This window comes from Theropithecus gelada, chromosome 10 (genome assembly GCF_003255815.1).
Source record: "Theropithecus gelada isolate Dixy chromosome 10, Tgel_1.0, whole genome shotgun sequence".
NCBI lineage: Eukaryota > Metazoa > Chordata > Mammalia > Primates > Cercopithecidae > Theropithecus > Theropithecus gelada.
Window position 1 is genome coordinate 6593522 of NC_037678.1, and position 21898 is coordinate 6615419.

The 21898-nt window shown below is 48.5% G+C and overlaps 1 protein-coding gene across 1 annotated transcript in view; it reads right to left on the reverse strand.

Annotated features, from left to right (window-relative positions):
* The window catches only part of SAMM50 (SAMM50 sorting and assembly machinery component), a 43002-nt gene that overhangs the window by 13461 nt on the left and 7643 nt on the right, over positions 1 to 21898 (reverse strand). Inside the window, exons 2-11 of the mRNA XM_025398695.1 lie at positions 21548 to 21658; positions 20088 to 20189; positions 16187 to 16274; positions 11408 to 11514; positions 10738 to 10868; positions 10416 to 10503; positions 7540 to 7668; positions 6816 to 6887; positions 5684 to 5770; positions 1951 to 2021 (exon numbers count right to left, since the gene is read on the reverse strand). Of these exons, the coding sequence (XP_025254480.1) occupies positions 1951 to 2021; positions 5684 to 5770; positions 6816 to 6887; positions 7540 to 7668; positions 10416 to 10503; positions 10738 to 10868; positions 11408 to 11514; positions 16187 to 16274; positions 20088 to 20189; positions 21548 to 21658 (986 nt within the window). The remainder of the gene's footprint in view (positions 1 to 1950; positions 2022 to 5683; positions 5771 to 6815; positions 6888 to 7539; positions 7669 to 10415; positions 10504 to 10737; positions 10869 to 11407; positions 11515 to 16186; positions 16275 to 20087; positions 20190 to 21547; positions 21659 to 21898) is intronic.

Here is a 21898-nt window from a genome sequence, read left to right on the forward strand (position 1 = left end):
TTATGAATTTTTTCATCTTAATTTGAGTTTTAAAACCTATAAATGTGTTTTTACTACTTGGGATTTATAAGCAAGGCTTTTCTGAATACCCCATCAACATGAATTGCAAAAACAAACAGCAAGCTTCATTTTTAAAGAAATGATAAATCAGGCCAGGCGTGGTGGCTCGCACCTGTAATCCCAGCATTTTGGGAGGCTGAGGTAGGCAGATCACCTGAGGTCAGGGGTTAGAGACCAGCCTAGCCAATATGGTAAAACCTCGTCTCTACTAAAAATACAAAAATTAGCTGGGCATGGCGCCGGGTGCCTAGAGTTCCAGCTACTTGGGAGGCTGGGGCAGGAGAATAGCTTGAACCCGGGAGGCGGAGGTTGTAGTAAGTTGAGATCGTACCACTGCACTCCCGCGTGGGCGACAGAGCAAGACTCTGTCTCAAAAAATATATATAAATAAAATAAAAAAGAAATGATAAATCACACATTGAATTCAAATGATCCACGATGCACATAACATAATGAGTGAAACGGTTCTGCCTGCTGCATCCCGGGCTCCAGGGTGCCCCAGGCTCTGGGGTGCCCACCGTCACTGTTTTGGTGGCTGGCTTCCCAGGCCCTTGGTGCTACACCTGCATGCACCCTGCAAAGGGATCCACTAAACATATTCATGTGCAAAATTTCAACTTATGAACACATATCTCCTTATTTTTAATAACTACATAGATCTGGAATGGTTGTGCTAGAATGTCATCATTTCCCTACTGGGGAACTTACATAAGGCAGTTTCAAATTCTTTGCTACTTATCAGCCACGCTACAGTGGACATCCTTCTACACATAAATCTTTACACACCTAGAAAAGTACTTTTGTCAATTAGATTCATGGAGTTTTGTGAAACTGTTAGGATCCGGAGTTTATAAATCTAAAATTGTTCTACCTCCAAACCACCATCCAAAAAGGCTGTACCAGTACATTTTAACTAATGCAGGGTTGAAAAAAAAGGTTTTCGCCCTAGAGGACAATGATTAGTATTTCGAAGCAACAAGTACAAGTTCACACCCTGCTGGCAGGGGCATAAATTGCTGTGAGCTTCCTAAAAGCAGCACCCAGCAATACTACGAGTTCTACTTTGAGAGAGTAATTCCACAAAAATAAAATAAACAACAAATTATCTTAAAAGCTATTATTCAGTGTTATTTATAAAAATCACAAATTAGAAACAAATGAAATATCAAAAAATACACGGTAGGCTAAAAAGTTATGGTATATGCAAATAATGAAACATAGGCCACTACAATGCTGCTTCTAAAGAATTTCTCATCACTTGGTGAGTGATTTCTCTAATTTCTTTAAGTGTTTCCCCATTTTTGCATTTCTGCAATGAGTATGAACTGTGTTCCTTCACAATCAAAAGGGAACAATACATTTTTTAATATAATAAAGTAACTTCCCCAACAAAAGCAAAAAATATTAAGTATGAGGTATAGTTGATACTTTGAAATTAGCTTAAATATAAATACTAAAGTAAAATTTGAAATACTATGCTCTCCTAACTTCTCTAAAATATCTTATTTTATTTATTTATTTATTTTTTTGAGACGGAGTCTCACTGTGTCTCCCAGGCTGGAGTGCAGTGGCGTGATCTCGGCTCACTGCAAGCTCCGCCTCCCGGGTTCACGCCATTCTCCCGCCTCAGCCTCCCAAGTAGCTGAGACTACAGGCGCCCGCCACCACGCCCGGCTAGTTTTTTGTATTTTTAGTAGAGACGGGGTTTCACCATGTTAGCCAGGGTAGTCTCGATCTCCTGACCTCGTGATCCACCCGCCTCGGCCTCCCAAAGTGCTGGGATTACAGGTTTGAGCCACCGCGCCCGGCCTTAAAATATCTTATAAAAAACAACCGAAAAGATCCAAAGGAAAATATGTGCAAATTATCCATTCATTGATGAGTACTCACCTATCAGCAATACTTGATGGCTTATCACCAATGGGCACCAACATCCCACCCCAGAGAGACGCCGAAAAAACCTGTTCAAATAGAGACAAACGGCTGTTTTCTCCCAGCATTCCTTTCACTCCAGGGAACATCAGCAACTAGCAAACTGGCCACACACGGAACGCCCGTGGCGTGCAGAGCTCCGTGCCAGGGTGCAAGGGCCGCAGGAGAACACCTGGCTTGTTCTGTTGCAGAGCTACACTTCGAAGGGCCATGTGGATTCTATCAAAACATGTAATTCCAAAGTCCAAATCAAGACACACCAAAGGCGAGCAGGGCCTGGCTTCCATTCAGACACAGGGCAGGCCCCTGCTCTGTGATGGGAAGTGACGCCCAGAAGCATGAGCCAAGGCCTCACAGAGGACGGAGCCAGGCCCCCTGCACCTGCTCAGGCCTCTTTGCTGTGGCCTCAAAATGTGACAGGATTCAAGGCACACAGCATTTTAGGCTGAAAGAAGGTACCGGCAGCAAGGCTCCCCCAATGCAGAGACGTGCTCCCAGCCCCACTCTCAGGGACAGAGCCCTGTCTCTCACAGGGCAGGAGGCAGTAGCCAGTCTCATCTTCACGCCACAAAACCTTCTCAACAATGTCCTCAACCAGGTGGAGGCTCTCCTGCTCCCCTGCACCCTATGTTTTCAGGTGGCTGGCCAAGCCTCATGTGCTGTCTGCATTGCAAATGCCTACGTCCCTCTAAGCTGCTCAGAAATGGCTTTCTCAGAAGTTTCTGTAGGAAGGACAAGCTTCTGTCCCCACAGCAGCTGGCATTTTCTTCTCAGCCCGGTGTCCGGACTCTGCTCAGAAGGCTCCAGGGCTTCCCTCTCATGTAGAGTGGAAGCAAGAGCCCACACCTGGCCTCCAAAGCCCTCCTGCTACTACTGCTCTTGGAATTCGTGCTCCCGCCCCAGGTGTCCCACTGTCCCACACCTGCTCCCTCACCGTGCTCTGGGCTGTGCTCAGGGGTTGCCTTACTAGCCACCCTCCCTGACCATCCTAACTAGACGGCATCCCCTTCTGGTCACTTTCTACCGCTTAATTCTGCCTTATTTTTCTTCACAACACTTGTCACCACGTCCTCAATTATATACAAAGATATTAGCTTATAGGTTTCCCTGCTCAAGAATGGAAGTTCCTTGAGAGCAGGAATTGGGTTTTGTTCACTGATATATTCTTAGTGTCTGGGCAGTGCCTGGCAGCCAGCATACATGTGTTGGATGGGTGGATGGGTGGGTGGGTGAATGGATGGATGAATGAATGGATGGATAGATGGACAGATGAGTGGATGGATGGATGGATGGATAGGTGGGTGGGTGAGTGGATGGATGGATGGATGGATGGATGGATGGATGGATGGATGGATGGATGGGTGAGTGGATGGATGGATGGATGGATGGACGAATGGATGGATAGATGGATGGATGAGTGGATGGGTGGGTGGGTGGATGGGTGGATGGATGGATGGATGGATGGATGCATGGATAAATGGGTGGGTGGATGGATGGATGGATGGATGGATAGGTGTGTGGGTGGGTGGGTGGGTGGATGGATGGATAAATGGGTGGGTGGATAGATGGTTGGATGGATGGATGGATAGGTGGGTGGGTGAGTGGATGGATGGATGGATGGATGGATGGATGGATGGACGGATGGGTAAATGGGTGGGTGGATGGATGGGCACTACCACAGGATAAGCACAAGAGCTACGGGCATAGTGGAGGAGCCCCCACTTCCAACTGGGAGGTTAAAGAAGGCTTGCAAGAGACACAGCTATACCAAAGTCTTAAAGGCAGGGAGTGGGAGGCCAAGGGAACATCTGAATAAAAGAGAGTTACGGCCAGCGGCAGACAGAGTAAATACAAGTGCCTGGGAGTCAGAGCAAGCCAAGGCCTTCTGGGAAACAAAAAGTATTTCGACAGAGTGGAAGCATAAGACACGCACAGTGATGAAGGATCAAGGGCTACAGGCACCCTAACAGCACAAGCCGTTTGTGTAGGAAAGCGGTACGGTAAGGATTGTGTTTCAGAAACACTAACATGTCCGCAGTGTAGAAAAGGGGAAGGGGAAGGCAGGGAGTGGGACAGGAGCAGAGACGACTCAGAACGTGACCTCGGTTCAGTGCGGATGGGCAGTGCTGAGGGGAGGAGAGGCGGGGCCCAGTGGGTGGCAGGTGGCTCAGGGGAGGACTGAGAGCAGATAGGGAGTTAAGGTCAAGGGCAGCCGGGTGCACTGTGCGCGTCAGTGGATGGAGAGCCCAGGCGTGGGTACAGATCTGGGGAGAAGGCAATGAGCTCTGTTGATGTGAGGTGTCTGTAAGGCAGGGGTTGAGACAGCCAGGAGCACTTGAGTCTGGGCCCAGGAAGGAGAGCAGGAGAACCAGAGTTGCTGCGCACAGGCGGCAGCTGCAGCCACAGAGCTGGAGGAGACCGTCCTGGAGAGGAGCAGGGTGGGGAGCTGGCTACAGGGATCTAGGGGCAAGCCATGCCTATGAGGCAGAAAGGGTCCTGAGAAGAGAAAAGTGGGGAGTGGGAGAGCACAGCAATGATGAGTCAAGAAAACAAGAGAGAGAAAGTGAGAACAGGCGAGCAGGCGACAGCATCCAGTGCCGCAGAAGGGATCGACATGGGCTCACCGCGCCGGACAGCAAGGAGGTCTGTGGTGGCCTCTGAAGTGGCAGGGGCAGAGGAAGAAGGAGCCAAGCTCAAAGTGCACAGTCAAGGGCTGAACTGGGGCAGTAACAAATTATTTTATAATGAGCTCTCTAGAAACAGTCGCAGGCACCATTTCATTAAAACTCAATCCTTGCCCCCAAGTTTTAAGGAAGATAAGGACACAGGCAGCAACGGCAGGGCAGAGCTGCCCCCAGCCACTGGGCACTGGGAAGACGTGAGAAACATGCCAGGTGTCCTCCCAGCCTGGGGCTCCTCTGGCAAGACCAGAATCCAGTCACTTACTCCTCACTCCTGAGTGAATCAGAAGAAAGTGACCCAATAGGACTAAAGATTAAAAAATAATAATACTAAAAAAATTTCTGAAAGCACCCAGAGCCCTGTAGACCCAGCAAAGTGAAGACTCAAAAGGTCCATGGAACAGCATTTCAAGGGCAAGAGACACCCCTTTGTCCTCCAGTCACCCCTCCTCCGAGGCCCTGAGATGATAAATGGTGAAGGGCTCTCTCACGGTCCTATGTGTAATGATTAGCAGAGGTTACTTTTTATTTATTTTTTTTTTTTGAGGAGTCTCGCTCTGTCACCCAGGCTAGAGTGCAGTGGCGCGATCTCGGCTCACTGCAAGCTCTGCCTCCGGGGTTCACACCATTCTGCCTCAGCCTCCCAAGTAGCTGGGACTATGCCCAGTTAATTTTTTTTATTTTTAGTAGAGACGGGGTTTCACCATGTTAGCCAGGATGGTCTCAATCTCCTGACCTCATGATCTGCCCGCCTCAGCCTCCCAAAGTGCTCGGATTACAGGCATGAGCCAACACACCCAGCCATCCATCAGAGGTTACTTTTAAAAGAAAACAATTATCGCTTCTCCCCAGACTGCCTGCAAATCTGGCTAAACTGGAAACATCAAAGGTTAGGCATCACCGCTCAGGCTTCCACTCTGTGCTTTAGATATTCAGGAGCTAAGATTCTGTGGTAAGATCCCCAAAGTAAGGGCTGACAGTGCAGGTGCCAGCATCCATTAGATACTCACCGAATCAAATATGAGTTGCTTGTTCAACTGAAGTTCAAAATCTTCTTTGATGAAGCTCACATCCCCGCCAGTGTAGCCTGCCAGTTCCTGCAGGGAAAGAGCGCTCAGGTCGAAGGCAGCGAACGGACTTATTACAGGAGCTACAGAACCATGTTTTTGCATCAGGATTTAATTTTGCTGTTTTGTATTTTTTTAAAAGGCAACAGAAAGTTCTGTCCCCCAGAAGCCACATCCTAATTGTTGCAGACAGCAACAGCGGACAGACTGGGATGGAGGATCCGCAGATCCAAGCGGTGCCGAGGCCGCCCCTTGGCTGTGTGCGGGGAGCACTGGCAACCCAAGTGTCTGAACACAGAGCTCAGCACGGGCGGCTTGGCTCGTTGGCTTCATCAGCGTTAGGGGAAAAACTCAGCTGACCTTTCACAATGTGAGCTATTTTGTATAAAAACCTGATTTCTAGTTGCTCCTCTGAAACTGAAGGTCAGCACCCCTGGGCTTTTGCCCTGCTTGACAACACCTAACTACCACTGGCCAGAGCGAGGGTAGCTGCTTGGGGAAGCCTCAAGGTTCAGTGCAGCCCCCGCTGCCCTCACTCTCAAGCCACCAAGGTGGGCTCTTCACTGTGCCTGCACCTTGTAGGTACCTTATGGTAAAGAACTATGCCCCCGCCTCCAACAAGAGGGTAACCCAAAGACGGACTAACAGCCTGCCTCCAACACCAGCAGAGAAGCAAACTCCTCTAAGGTGGTGAAGACCATTCCTCCAGCACCTCCTGCTGCCACGATGCACCTGCTCTGTAGCCGTTGAGGGATGATCCCTGCCTTCGAGCACTCTCTCCCGGGTAACACCAAGCCACAGCCCTCCTCCTGGCCTATTACAGACTCTCATCAAGAATGCCACAGCCTTACCCCCACCTTGGGTTCTGTGAAGGCACAAGACTGAACTGTAGGGCATAGGGAACAATTCCCGGGCTCGAAGCCCTGAGAGTGGAGCTGGCGACCCTCACAAGTGATACTGCACGTGCGATGACTCTGTGGGACCGCCCACCCTCAGGGCCACCCAGCCCACCGGGACTTTACTGTCCAAAGCTGGCTCCCCTCCCCCTGCGGGGTCACAGGTGAAACAACACTACCTGGTTAACTTTCAGCAAAGCACCTCTTCTTGGTAAGATGGAAGAATTCCGAGAATCGATGACCATGGCGTGCTGAAAGAAATTTGAAGTGGGGTATTTTCACTTCCAGCAGTTCTATCAGATAACTGTTAGCACTCACAGCACGCGGGCCACCAGGCTAGCACTCTACAACTATCACGTCATTCCATGTTCACAGAGCCCTTGGAGGAAGTGAGGGTGACCATCCCTATCTTACATAGGAGGACACCGAGACGTCCACGCTGAGACTTGAGCTTCAACTGAATAAACGACTCCTGCTCACTACGTGGAGATGAACACCCGCCACTGGGTTCGTTGAACACCCGCCACTGGGTTCATTGAACACCCGCCACTGGGTTCATTGAACACCCGCCACTGGGTTCGTTGAACACCCGCCACTGGGTTCATTCTCTCAAGGAGCTCGACGCCCTGGCCTCAGTCAGCTCAACCAGGTTCCTCCTTTTTGAAAGCTGAAATTCCACAGTCAGCTCTGAAGCACACCTCTTCCTGTTACCACTGACATTATTTGGAAAGGACAACACAAGGCAGGACACCACAAGCCCTCAGGGAGCAGGGGCCGCCACTGTGGACACCCCATCTGGGCGACGCTTCTCAATCAGCCCCGATATTGGCAAAGACTGTTTTTCCAATGCATAGCATGGTTCCATCAACAAAACTATTTACTCCAACTAAGAGACACTGTTACCGAAAGAGATGATTTCAGTGAATGTCCACTTTCTTTTCGAACAGCAAATGACGCCGTCCTGGAGAGGCAGCCTAGTTCTCGCCACACGCCTTCCCACTTGACGGTATGGCTGGTCTTCCATATGGGAAACTGCAACACAGAAATTAGACATCTTTTCGGACCACATGTATTTAGGAAGTTGTTGCAAATCATTTTTTGAAATGAGGCATCATGAAACAATGAACTAAATACCTAAAATAATTTTTTTTTAAATGATGAGAGAGGGAGAAGGGGAAGAAGAGAAGGGGAAGAGAAAACCAGAGGGAAGAAGGGCAAAGGAAGAAAGGGGGAAAGTTGTGAACGGAACCAAAAGCAGTACTGCTCTAAGTAGCAGGACTGTACCCCAGGTGGGGGACAGGGCTGGTCTGAGGGCTGCAGGCAGCTGTTTCATCGACAGGCACTGTCTCTTTCCCGCTTCTTTGTAAGGGGTAAGACATCTAAGACAATCTGATGGCACACACCCCACCTGTCCACCCGAACCTATCTGAAGCCAGCCCTCGCAACCCAGTGACTTGCACAAGCCCAGGGAGAAGGCGGCAGAGAAAAGAGTTATGTGGGAGGCAAGAGGATCCTTCCTGCAGCAGAGGCCTGAGCCAGGTGAATTCTGGGGTCCAAGCAGGTGGGACCTGCTTCCCAGCCTGATACTCTCTTTCCTGACGCCAGGACAGCTCATCTTAGATTTCTGTCTCGGAGAAATGTTTTCTGAACAGTGAACGATGTTCGGTGGCTTTGAGAAGTGGTGGGACAGTGATTTAACTCTTACGAGGAAGCCAGGCCACCCCACACTCCCCAGGGGGCATCCCATGCTGGGCACTCTCTAGCCCTCAGGCTTGCAATTGAACTCCAGGCCACTGGGTGAGTGGGGCCTCTATCCCGCCCTCATGGTGAGAGGCACCCACCTCAGCAGCCACAGGACACCGTGCCAGGCACTGGGGAGCTGGTACAGGAGGGGCAGCCTGCACAGCCACCATCTCTACACTTAGGGCCACCTAGGATTCAGGTACTTTCCCAAATGCCTGTGAGAGGTGCAGAGCTTCCTAAATCATTTCTTCATTCCTTAGAAGGCCTGACATGGGCCCCAAGAATACCACTCAGTATGATCTGGTCCGTACCTCCAGGAGCTCAGTTTCAGGGCGGCCGGTGACAAGGTCTCTGCCCTCCCCTTTCCTCCTCCGCTCTACCTGCACGCACCCCAGGGCCGAGACTACACTTTGGTGTCTTTCATCTCTGCTATTTTTGTGAAAAAATAAGGTATTTCTACTCTCCTAAAAATCTGCTCTTTAAAAAGGCTTAGAAAGAGATGACGCACGACACCAGGGAGAAGGGTGGCTAAGCTCCCAGGAGCCTGAGCACTGCGGGCGCACACAGGCACATGGAGACCTGCGGGAGCACGGCGGGCTGCGGAGAGCGGCGTGTGCCCCGGACGTCCCCTCCATGGCCCCACCAGAGGGCATCTAATGACAGTATCGAAACAGAAGGGTGTCTGAGGGCTGTTCCCTTCCAGACAAGAAAATCTGGAGAGAAGGAAATGAAGCTGCAAATGTGCCCAGCTTCTCCCATCTCCATCTGGAACCTGGCGTCTACCTGGCCCGCCTCCGCATGCTCCGAGTTCTCATGGCCTTGGTCTGCAAGGACCAGAGGCGCAGGGCACTAACGCACCTCAAGCACCTACACTGCACCACGGGCCGCATCGGGAGCTTTGCCACACCTCTCGTCCAAGCCTCACAACAGCCTAGGGCTGTGCGCTCCTGTCCTTCATTTCACAGACGAGTCATCTGCCTGAGGTCGCACAGCCCTAAGGGAGACGGGGGAGTCCAAGCTCGGGCGATCGCCCCCAGGGCTTCTGTGTGGGTTCTTGGAAGGAGAGCAGGCTCAAAGCTTCCCGGGCCCCACGCCCTGTGAGTCGGACTTGGCAGCTCAAGGTGGGACCCGTGAATGTGCGTTTCTAGCAAGCCCACGGCTGAGGCCTGTGCTGCTGGTCTGAAGACCACAGGTGGGGACTGACTCTTACGTAGTATTCTATCTCAGGGCTCTCCGCATGAACCAAAGCCCAGAACAAAAGGAGTCAGGAACAGTGGAAAAAGGAAGGGAAAAAAAAGAGCAGGTTATCATAAAGCCCCAAAAAGGCCAAATGGTATGAACTCCAATGGTGGTATTTAATCATACCTTTCTAGGTGTAAACTTAGGTGTGAACCAAAAATGAAACCTTCCAGACCAGGCGCAGTGACTCACGCCTGTAATCCCAGCACTTTGGGAGGCTGAGATGGGCAGATCACTTGAGGTCGGGAGTTCGAGACCAGACTGGCCAACATAATGAAACCTGCATCTCTAGTAAACATACAAAAATTAGCTGGACATGGTGGTGCACACCTGTAGTCCCAGCTACTTGGGAGGCTGAGACAGGAGAATCACTTGGATCCGGGAGGTAGAGGTTGCAGTGAGCTGAGATCATGCCATTGTACTCCAGCCTGGGCGACAAGAGCAGTAAACCTCTGTCTCAAAAAAAAAAAAAAAAAAAAAAAGACACCTTCCAGTGATCTGACCAACTCTGCTGACTATGAGAAACTTTCGGTCTCCATACATATGGGGAAGGACAACCAATGGTGGCTCAGGTAGTCAGAACCAGGTTAAGGAGCTGCTAACATTGGCATCAGCCACTCTTGGGCTCCTGGCAGCCTGTACTCGGCTAGAGAAGAGGCACCTGGCCAGGAGGTAGGTGGTGCGGAAGGCAGAGGGCCTGTGCTCTCCACGCTGCCCTCTTGCTGCCTTTGGGAATCAATGAAAAAGGCACCCTGTTTCCCCCCAAGCCCAGAGGGAAGGACTGAAATGCTACTCACACTGTACTCAGCTGACATTCCTCTGTCCGTCTCCCGCAGTGAGCTCCAAGGGAACTGTCCAGTAACTTTATATAAGTTTACAGAGAAACTAGGAGACAATGGGATAGAGCTTTAAAAGCTGAAACAGTGATTAGAACTTGCACACATTTAAATCAACAGATTTAACACTATGCCCATGGGGCTCATCTTCAAGAGGAAATCTATAGCATGTGGTCACTGCAGAAGTGGCAGCTGATTCTGTCACGGTTCTTTTCACAAATAAGCCATCTATTTTAACTTTTCTATCAGGCCAGTGTACTCAATGATCTGCTGGGCTTCCTACTTTCTTTCGAAGTTTCCGGGCCGGGGTTTGAAGAAGGACAGGCCATATGAAGTTTCTTTTGTTCCATAGGAAAACTGAAAGGTCACCTTCTCTGCACGACCAAGAAGATTAGGGAGCTTGAGGCCAAGTACCTAGGAGGAACAAAAAAGAAAAAAACAAAACATAGTAGTGGTCTAAATTGAAGGAATGAGAACTCTGGATAAAGACTATGCTAGCAAAGGGACTTTTGTAAAAACAGAAGGAAAATGCTAACTACAGATCTAGTCTTTCATTTGTAATCACTTTCATTCTCTAAAACATGCGGCTGCTGAGTGCTCACATCCTGCATTCAAACCTGATTAATGCAAGGGACAAGCTAACCTTGCCACCTGTGAAGCTCAAGAATATTAAGTTCTACAGATTTACAGTTTAAAGGAATTTGAACAAGAGACTATTAATATGAACATTCTCCAAATCATTCCTAATTACTGACGTTAACATTGTTATCAAACAACGCAAAACATATTATCACCAATTCCAGGGTGACTAAAGAGAAACCACAAATAACAACAGATTAAGGTAAATGAAATGACCGAATTTTGAAACTATTATCAGCTTTTAGAATGCAGCCATAGTGTAAAAGTTCCCAATCAAAGTTCCAACATAAGAAAATAAAAAGCCCGTAGCATACCATACTGCCTTCATTGTTTCCAACCATGGTGTTATAACTGCCAGTTAATCTTCTTAATTCAGTTACTTCAAAGGTAACGTCTAATCCATTTGGAAGTGCATCATCACCTAAATAAAAAATATTAAACAATAAGACAGCTAGGATGTTATTTTACTTTGGGTTCCCATTGCTAAAAAAGACAAAAAGCTATCTGAAGGTTCATTCTATTTTACAATCTTCTTTGGAAAATAATATCATCATGAGAATGTTTAAAAGAAAGCTCCCACACAAAACCAAAATATTGCACACCTCTACACCAAAAAATAATGTTTCAAGTTTCTCTGGTAGAATATATCAATAAACAGGGCTGCGCATGGCAACTCAGGCCTGTAATCACAGTGCTTTGGGAGGATGAGGTGGGAGGATCACTTTCAGGCCAGGAGTTCAAGACCAGCTCCAGCAACATACCAAGGCCCTGTCTCTAAAAAAAGTTAAAAATTAGCCAGATATGGTGGCGAGCACCTGTAGTCTCAACTATTTGGGAGGCTGAGGTGAGAAGATCACTTGAGCCCAGCTGTTGGAGTTTGCAGTGAGCTATGACTGCTACTGCACTCTAGCCCAGATGACAGGGCGAGAACCTGTCTCTAAAAAAAAAAAAAAAAAAAAAAAACAAACTACCTTTGCTACAAGGAGATAACTATAAGTAGCATTATTCACTTAAGCACACTTAAGCAAACAATATTTGCTAAAGGAATCTGTTCTGCCATTAGAGAGGTCCTTGAAAATATTTGGGGTTTCACTCCAACTGACATGAAAATGTGGAACTCACATGACAATAGGGATGTCAGTAACCCTCGAAGATAAACGTGAGATTGTTTACTGTGTTACTGTGTGTAAGAGGCACGTCTGTGTTCCCCTGCACCAGGTGTGATTTGGGTCTGAGCTGGAAGCAAGCACCTCATGACCCACCATGGCACTGGGGTGCCTTGTGCGGAGCGGGCTGGGCTCTGTAGGAGTGCGTGGCCTCTCATGGGAGGGAAAGGTGACTCTTGCCTTTCACACAGTAGTGGTGCTCAGCCCTGGCTGGACATCTAGATGCATCTGGGCAACTGTCAAAATATGAAGATGCCCAGGCACTGCTCTAAGAAGTCAGGTCCAACAGGTCTACGACGGAGCCTCAGTACCGTCTTTTCCTTTTTTTTGAGATGCAGCTTCGTTCCATCACCCAGGATGGAGTACAGAGGGCTGATCTCAGCTCACCGCAACCTCTACCTCCCGGCTTCAAGCAATTCTCCTGCCTCAGCCTCCCGAGTAGCTGGATGACAGGCACCTGCTGCCACACCCGGCTAATATTTTTTGTTTGTTTAGTAGAGACGGAGTTTCGCCATGTTGGCCAGGCTGGTCTCGAACTCCTGACCTTGTGATCTGCCCGCCTTGGCCTCTGAAAGTGCTGGGATCACAGGCATGAGCCCCCGCGCCTGGCACCATCTTTTCTTTCTCTCTCTTTTTTTTTTAATTTTTTATTTAGTGGACTTTATTTCTTAGAGCAGCTCTAGGCGCACAGAAAGATAAAGAATTGGGGCCAGCAACAGTGGGTTGGGGGGAAAAAAAGATAAAGCAAAAAGCACAGAGTTTCCATGAACCTCTCCTTACTCTGACACACACTAACACCTCACATGTGTGGTTCATTTGTCACAAATGATAAACCAATACTCACACCAGTTATTAACTCAAGTCCAGAGTTGACATTAGGGGTCACACGTACTGCTGCCTGTTACAGTGACACGGATCCACCATCACAGTCCACACGGAGGAGCTTCCCTGCCCTAAGCCATCTAAGCTCCTGCATGTTATCCTAACATGCAGCCTAGGTGGAGAGCCTCTGCAGAGGTGGACCAGCTGACCACCTACAAGGGCATGTTTACAACAGGGACAGGAGAGAGCGAAAAACAAATGCCTCCAACAAAACTCGCCCCTGGAAAAGCATCCCAGGTAGTGGGTCGGGTCTTGGGCACCGGAAGTGTCTCGCTCACTTGTTTGCCCTGGGCAAGTTACTTAAGCCTCTCTGAGCCTTGGTTTCACTAGCTGGAAAATACAGGTTGAGTATTGCAAATCCAAAACTTTTTGAGCACTGACATGACACTTAAAGGAAATGCTCACTGGGGCATTTTGGATTTCGGATTTAGCGGTTGGGAATGTTCACAGGTACAATGCAAATATTCCACAATCCAAAAAAATCCAAAATGCAAAACACTTCTGGTCCCAAACATTTCAGATAAGGGATACTCAACCTGTATTTTTTTTTTTTAAACATAATGACACTTCACCAGGGTTCTGTGAGGATCTAATGGTTATATGCACACAACCACTTCCTGCAGGGCCGCGCGGGTACTACTGTTAGTATTCCAGGACTCTGAGGTGCGGAGACGTTGTCTCCAGCTATCTCTTCCCTTTCACTAGTCCAGTAGTTCCCCAGCTTGAGCACACATCGGAACCACACAGCTGGCTCATTTGCCACAGGCCGCTGGCCTCACCCTCATCCCCGCCCCCAGAGTTCCTTCTTCGGTGGCATCACATTTCCAACAGGTGACAGTAGCACAGCTGGTCCAGGCCCACACTCTGAGAACCCCTGGTTTTTGTTTGTTTGTTTTTGTTCTGAGACAGAGTCTCGCTCTGCCACCCAGGCTGGAGTGCAGTGGCGCAATCTCAGCTCACTGCAACCTCTGCCTCCCAAGTTCAAGCGATTTTCCTGACCCAGTCTCCCGAGCAGCTGGGATTACAGGCGCGCGCCACTACGCCCAGCTAATTTTTGTATTTTTAGTAGAGACAGGGTTTCTGTATCTTGGCCAGGCTGGTCTTGAACTCCTGACCTCGTGATCCACTTGCCTCGGCCTCCAGAAGTGCTGGAATTACAGGCATGAGCCACACGCCTGGCCTGAGAACCCCTGTTTTAATGGTAATTGAATCCTTAATTTTTAGCAGAGTACCTAGCCACCCACGCTTTACTTCCCAGCCTCCCTTGCACCTAGGTGTGGCCAAGTGATTAAGTCCTGGCCAATGGGATGAGAGCAGTGGTGTACAACACCTAGGACGGGTGCTTAAAGGGAGGGGTAAGCCCTTTCAACCTCCTATGCTCCTCCCAGATGCTGGAATGAGGACACGGTGCTCAGCCACCAGAGGGACTCAGGGACCCTAGGGATGACAAAGCAACAAGACACCATGGGAGAAACTACACCAGCCCAGGGTGACCTCAGGGAATGAAGGACCACACCAGCCCAAAGTGACCTCAGGAAACCACACTAGCCCAAGGTAACTTCAGAGAACAAGGCACCACACTGGCCCAAGGTGACCCCAGGGAACCACGGGAAACCACACCAGCCCAAGGTGACCTCAGGGAACGCACCACCACACCAGCCCTTGGCAGTCTCCCAGCTGTGTGGAGAGATGGAGACTTCTCTCTTGTCTAAGCCACTGTTCTTTGAGGTCTCTGTTAGTGTTGGCTGAAACTATATTCCAAATAATGAAAATGTCCTTAGTTTATCTAGCACCTTATCTTTTGCAAGCATTTTCCTATATTGTCTTATCTAGGCCTTCTCAAAATTACCCCCCATTCAATTCTGAAGAGTTTACTTATTCACAGATTCATTCCAAATATTTATTTTTCAACGATGTCTGCTGAATTCAGACTAAAGTGAGAACTCTACCGTGCCGTGTTAGGCTCACCATGGTCTGGGCTCCTGATGGCTTTTCTTCCTCGTCTTCCGGCACTCCATTCCCCTGACCTGCACTCCAGCTCTTCCTACACTTGTGGTCCACCCAGTGAGCCACTCTCCCTCTGGCGTGGGCCTGGTAAATGCTATCCCTGTCCCCAGAACCCTCTTCACTCCACCTCACTACCAGTCCTTCTCCCCAGACTCACTCAGCCCTTCTCCCCATACTCGCTTAAATGCATCTTCTAGGTCTCAGCTCAGACATCGCCCCTTTGGGGACACCCTCTCTGATCCCCTTCTAATGCCCTGGCCAGGTGAAGCTGTTTCCTCCTTCAGCCTCTTACAGCACAGCATAGCGACTGTGCTGCCATCACTTACTGGTCTGCCCCCAACCTAGCCCCACTGACCGAAGCCCCTTCAGGAGGAGACGATGCCCTGTGTGCTGCTATGACCGAAGCCCGGCAGGAGACCACACCCCGTGTGCTGCTGTGTCTCACGCTGGGGCCTGCACAGGGCCGGCCTCCATGCAGGTGCTCACTAGCCGAAGAAGAAATGTTGAGAAACGTGCCCAGTATCACATAGCATCAAGAAAATGGGCAAAAACTAAAATGGAAATTGGATTCCCTCCTCTTTTTAAAGCACACACCGAGATGAGGTCTGCACAGTGCTGTGCTGGGCTATATGAATGAAGCCTGGCACCCTGCTCCAGAGTCACTCTCAGGCCCCCGGGCAGTCCAGGGCTTTACACAACAGTATCCTGAAAGTTCACCATTCCTCCCCGGCCTCATACAAAAATCCAGGCCCGCACCTGTAATCCCAGCTACTCAGGAGGCTGAGGCAGGAGGATCGCTTGAATACAAGAGTTCCAGACCAGCCTGGGCAATAGAGCAAGATCCCTCTCCAAAAACAAACAAAAAATCCAGCCCCTTCACTGAGACTGCTAACTCAAGGACTACCTGTTTGATCAGCTTTCAGGTTCTACACAGCAGGGAGGGGTGCTCTGCTGCCCAGATCCACATCCAGCCACAGAAACAGCTTTTCTGTGATGGACAGAAAGGGAATTATAAAGATACTACACCGCAATATGTACCTTGACATGTGTCAATCAAAACATCCACTTGTCTAAAAATTCCAAGACGGAGCAATTTTTCACGGGCTTCGTGAGATTTCCGCATTACCTATAAAATGCAGAAAAAAGCAGGTGATACATTCTTCTAAGACACAGAAACAGAAAACGGCAGCCACATGGCGAGGCTGGTAGTTTAAAATTTGGTGCTAAGGCAGATCACTGAGCAGAGAGTACTACCAAGACCTGCCACGCGACAGAAGGGAAACAGGGGCAACAAAAATGCCCATTCACAAGTGCAAAACCAAGCCTCGGCCTCAGGAGTGTGCATCACATAATCCCCCTCATATAAACAACAAAATTAACGCAGATACACCTACCTAACACACAGCCTAGAACGTTGTGCTGGAAGAGATCACAATCGTGAACAGTGGTTATGTCTGGCAGAAGAAAGACACGTGTGTGTGCATGCCTTTTCATTTCTTTTTTTCAGATCTCCCTTTGAGGAAGAAACGCACACCTTTTTGTGGTGTTTCAATTTTCTATTCATTTCTTTACTTTCTTTTTTTTTCTTTTTTCCTGTTTTTGTTTTTTTTTTGAGATGGAGTTTTGCTCTGCTGCCCAGGCTGTAGTACAAAGGTGCGATCTTGGCTCACTGCAAGCTCTGCCTCCCAAGTCTAAGCCATTCTCCTGCCTCGACCTTCTGAGTAGCTGGGATTGCAGGCACATACCACCACACCAAGCTAACATTTTTTGTATGTTTAGTAGACACAGGATTTCACCATGTTGGCCAGGCTGGTCTCGAACTCCTGACCTCAGGTGATCCACCTGCCTCGGCCTCCCAAAGTGCTGGGATTACAGGCGTGAGCCACCGTGCCCGGCCTTTCTAACCATCTCTGACCGCTGTTAGAAATGTTCAACTTTGTGTCCTTTCTTCATCGTGAACAGCAGTTCCTTCCAATGCACGGAGCCCATTCTTGTTGGAAGGACAGGTAGAAGGAAGGTAAGGCAGGCGAGTGCTGAGGACACAGGGAAGGAAAGACCCTCATGTGATTAGGAAAGTTGAGATTCCACCCTGTAGGTGAAAGGGAGTCATTGTAGAACTGTCAGCAGGAGAGAGAAGGGATCACATTTCCTGGTGAGAAAGAAAGGATCACACGGACGAATTCGGAATTCTGCCCCGATGGGAGAAGCCTGAAGGATGCAGGGGGTGCTCTGGCAGGAGCTTCAGGGGCTGGGGTGAAGGCAGGCCCAGTGCGGGCCATGGTACTGGACGGGAGGACAGACCCTGGAGACATTTCATAGGCAGGGGCCAGAGGACACCGCCACTGCCTAGGTAGAGCACATGAGAAGAACAAAGAGGCTACTAAAACTGCAGCTCGAGGCTTAGCACTGGGCTAAGGCTGAACACCATTAGAGAAGTCAGGAATAGAGATGGGAAGACAGGCAGGGCAGACGGATGGAAAAGAGATGACTTCAGATCTCAGCCCCATGGAGCTGGAGACGGCTGTGGCAATGCCATGAGGAAATGTTTAGTCGGCAGTTGCATAGTCAGGGCTACAGCTCAACACAGAGGAGCTAGCTAGAAATAGAGCATGGGGAGCCCTCTGCATTCAGGCTGTAACTGAAACTTGGGATGTGGATGAGATCACACAGGAGACTGATCCTTGTGGAAAAGCAACACTTAAGGAGGCTCACAGGGAAAAGGAGGCGACAATGGAGCCTGCGAATGACTGTGATGAGATGGAAAGCAACCCGGGAAAATGGTCACCAAAGCCCAGGGAAGAGCAAAGCGCAAGGAAGAGGAGGGACAGACACATTCAAAAGGCAAATAACAAAGCAGGACAGATGCATTCAGCAGAGGCTACAAAGCGATCATTTCTTCAATATGCAAAGAGCTCTTGCAAATAAACAAAAGCCGAGCAACCCAGTGGAAGACAGAAGATGCCAGGTTAATTCACGAGAGAGATATGAATGACCAATAAAGAGAGAAAAAAAAATGCTGAGTCTCATTCATAATTAAACAAATGCAATTTAAAACAATGAGATGGTATTTTTCTTCTAACAAGATGGCAAGAATTTAAAAATTGTGATAACACCCAATTTTGGGAAAGAGACAGTCTCATGGACTACTGTAAGAGAGTAGACTAGTGCAGTCTCTTTGTAGAGCCATACGGCTGCATCAGGGAATGCTGCAGAGTGCACACACTTTGACCCAGGAATCCCACTTCTAGGAATTTATCCTAAAACACACTGTCAATGTACACAAAGACACACTAAGATGTTTAGTACAGCATTGTTTGTAAGACTGAAAATTAATTTAAATGCCCATCAATGGAAAACTGTTTATAATAAAATATAGAGGGCCAGGTGAAGTGGCTTATGCTGTAATCCCAGCACTTTGGAAGACCAAGTTGGGAGGACCACTTGTGCCAGGAGTTCGAGATCAGCCTGGACAACATGGCAAAACCCCGTCTCTACAAAAAAATTTTTTAAATTAGCTAGGCATGGTGATGTGTGCCTGCAGTCCTGGCTACTCAGGAGGCTGAGGTGGGAGGATTGCTTGAACCCAAGAGGTTGAGGCTGCAGTCAGCTGTGTTCACACCACTGGACTCCAGCCTGAGCAAGACTTGCATCAGAGCAAGACCCTGTCTCAGAAAAAAAAAAGTTAGAAAGTGTGTACAATGAGGTACCACAGAGCCAACAGATTGGTATGTACTGATGTGAAAAGATCTCCATAATTTATGTCAGAAAAGAAAAAAATGTAGAGAATGGTATTACTGTTTAAGGAACATACATGTTTATACACTTGTACAACATATCTAAGAAACTGTTAGCCACGTTACCTCTGGAGAGGGGACTGGGATTGGCCAGGGTAGGGAAATGTGTCCTTTTCATTTCAATACCCTTCTGTACCATTTGATTTTCTATGCTTCCTTCTTACTGTGCTTACATGTTACTTAAATTTTTAAAAAATATAAATCTGGCCAGGCACAGTGGCTCATGCCTGTAATCCCAGTATTCTGGCAGGCCGAGGCAGGTGGATCACTTGAGACCAGGAGTTGAAGACCAGCCTGGCCAACATGGCAAAACCCCATCTCTACTAAAAATACAACAAAATTAGCCAGGTGTGGTGGCATGGACCTGTAATCTCAGCTACTTGGAAGACTGAGGCGCAAGAATCCTTTGAACCTGGGAGGCAGAAGTTTCAATGAGCTGAGATCGTGCCACTGCACTCCAGCCTGGGCAACAGAGCAAGACTCTATCTCCAAAAAAAAAAAAAAAAAGTTTTTTTTTTTTTTTTTAAGTGGGAATGGTCCACAGTGCCAAACACTGCTGAAAGCCAAGTAAAGTGGACTGAAAGGAGCCAGCTGGACCCGGCCACAAAGAAGTTGCTGGTGACTTCTGTCCGGGCATGTTCAATGCGGTCCCAAGGGCAGAAAGGCAGAGGGAACCCACAGTGGAGATGAGAAAGGGGGTACAGTGCAGGAAGGAGAGTGCTCCACAGACCGAGCCAGGGCCCTGAGGAGACAGGGAGTGTGTCCCAGATGAGCGCCCACCCCACGAGGTCGGCAAGGGAGAGTGCGCTCTCAGGAACTCAGCACAGTGCCTGGGAACGGCTGTGCACGAACCCCATCGGCTCCCACCACGGCGCTGGGAAAGCTGCGAGGAACGCAACAGGACAGACACTTCCTTCTCCAGGATAAGAGACAGGAGGAAAAGGCAAATGCAAACACTTGGAGTCTGTAGGAGGCAACGCAGGAACTCAGGGGGTTCAGCTTGGGGGTGCCAAGGCTCCCTGTGGAGTAGGAGGCAGATCGGCACAGAGGCCGGGGGCAGAGGGTGCTCTGTGGTTTCACATAGGGAGGTTTATAAGTTCCTCAGAAGAGACTGGGAAAGCACACCACGTAGAGACCACACCTACCTCAATTAGGTTTTTGGCCTTGAAAACATCTCCAATTTCACAAATGATGATATCATCTTTAGTCCTTCCAAGTCCATCAAAATGAACATGTTGAACAACCACCTAAAAGTCACACAAGGACAGTATTAGGTATGACACAAGGCAAAGAGATTAGGTGTCAAGACTAAAGACAATGTCAAGGTTTAATTAATGTCAAGGTTTTCTTCAAGTTTAATAACCCACACTTCTTACTTCTGGACTTTACCATCTTTCACATCTTTTCAAAAAACTGGTCACTGTGACTTCCCCTTTGCTGGGTCTGTACTTTCTGTGAACAAGAGCTACAAATTCTCTCAGCCAGATGACCCAGGACCAGGTGAGCCCTAAACCCAGGCAGGCCACAGACAACCCCTCTGTCCTTCCCCCACACACACCCTGAGCACTGGCCTGTGAATGAATGCTGGCTGTGACCCCTGACTTAATAACTGTGCACAGAAAAATTAGCCAGGTGTGGTGGCGCACACCTGTTGTCCCAGCTACTTGGGAGGCTGAGGCAGGAGAAACAGTTGAACCCAAGGGGCAGAGGTTGCAATGAGCCAGGATTGCACCACTGCACTCCAGCCTGGGTGACAGAGTGAGACTTCATCTCAAAAAATATTAAAAAATTAAAAAAAAAAAAAAACAAGGCCAGGCGTGGTGGCTCAAGCCTGTAATCCCAGCACTTTGGGAGGCCGAGACGGGCCACGAGGTCAGATTATCGACACCATCCTGGCTAATACGGTAAAACCCCGTCTCTACTAAAAAATACAAAAACTAGCCAGGCGAGGTGGCGGGCGCCTGTAGTCCCAGCTACTCGGGAGGCTGAGGCAGGAGAATGGCGTGAACCCAGGAAGCAGAGCTTGCAGTGAGCTGAGATCACGCCACTGCACTCCAGCCTGGGCAACAGAGCGAGACTCCGTCTCAAAAAAAAAAAAACAAACAAAAAAAACTGTATGCATCTTCTAAAGACCCTGCAGGGATTTCAGAAAGCCACAATAAATGCTGACTCAAATTGGCCCTTGCCTCTCAGTCTCACTAGAGAGCAAATTCTTCAAGAACTGGAAAAGCGTATTTAAATTTCAAAGTTAAAAAACTTAGGAAAACCTTCATTTGAGACCCACAGTCTTTTTTCTGGGAGTAGGGAATGGAAATATAAATTTAAGTATAGCTTGAGTTTGTCCTTGAAATATTTTTGTTTTTTTCCATAAACACAGAAGTATGTTTGTCTAAACCTCCCACATAAAAATCACCAAGGAAAAGCTACTTCTTTAAAAATAGAAACTATTTTTCTAAGAGTCATCAGTCTTTCTAGCTGTAGGTGGTACAAACTCTTCTTTGATAAAGGCACAGAAACAGGTTAATTCCTTTGCATCTCCCTAGTGGTTTATGGAAGTGAATGTTTCTACTAACAATTACATCAAGACCTTCAACAGAAAACTCACATCTTTGTTTTCAAGAATTTCCTGTTTAGCTTCAGGTTCAACTTCAACAAATTCAGCTTCTTCTCCTAATCCTCCAAAATCAGGTCCACTTGATGGAAGAGGCTCCAAACTCTGACAGGCAGGGAGAGGCCACAGATAAATGACTTTGTCACATATATACACACACTTACCTTTGAGTTGTCTTTAGACACAATTTTTGTGTCCAGAATTTGTGTCCAGAAAATTCAGTAGTTGTTTCCTTCAAGTAGAGGTAGGGGCAGGATAGGGACCAGGGAGGACAAAGGTGCTGTCAGCTATTGCTAATGAGCAAGTTCTTGGCTTGGTGGTTAACTCACTGGTGGTCACTAAATA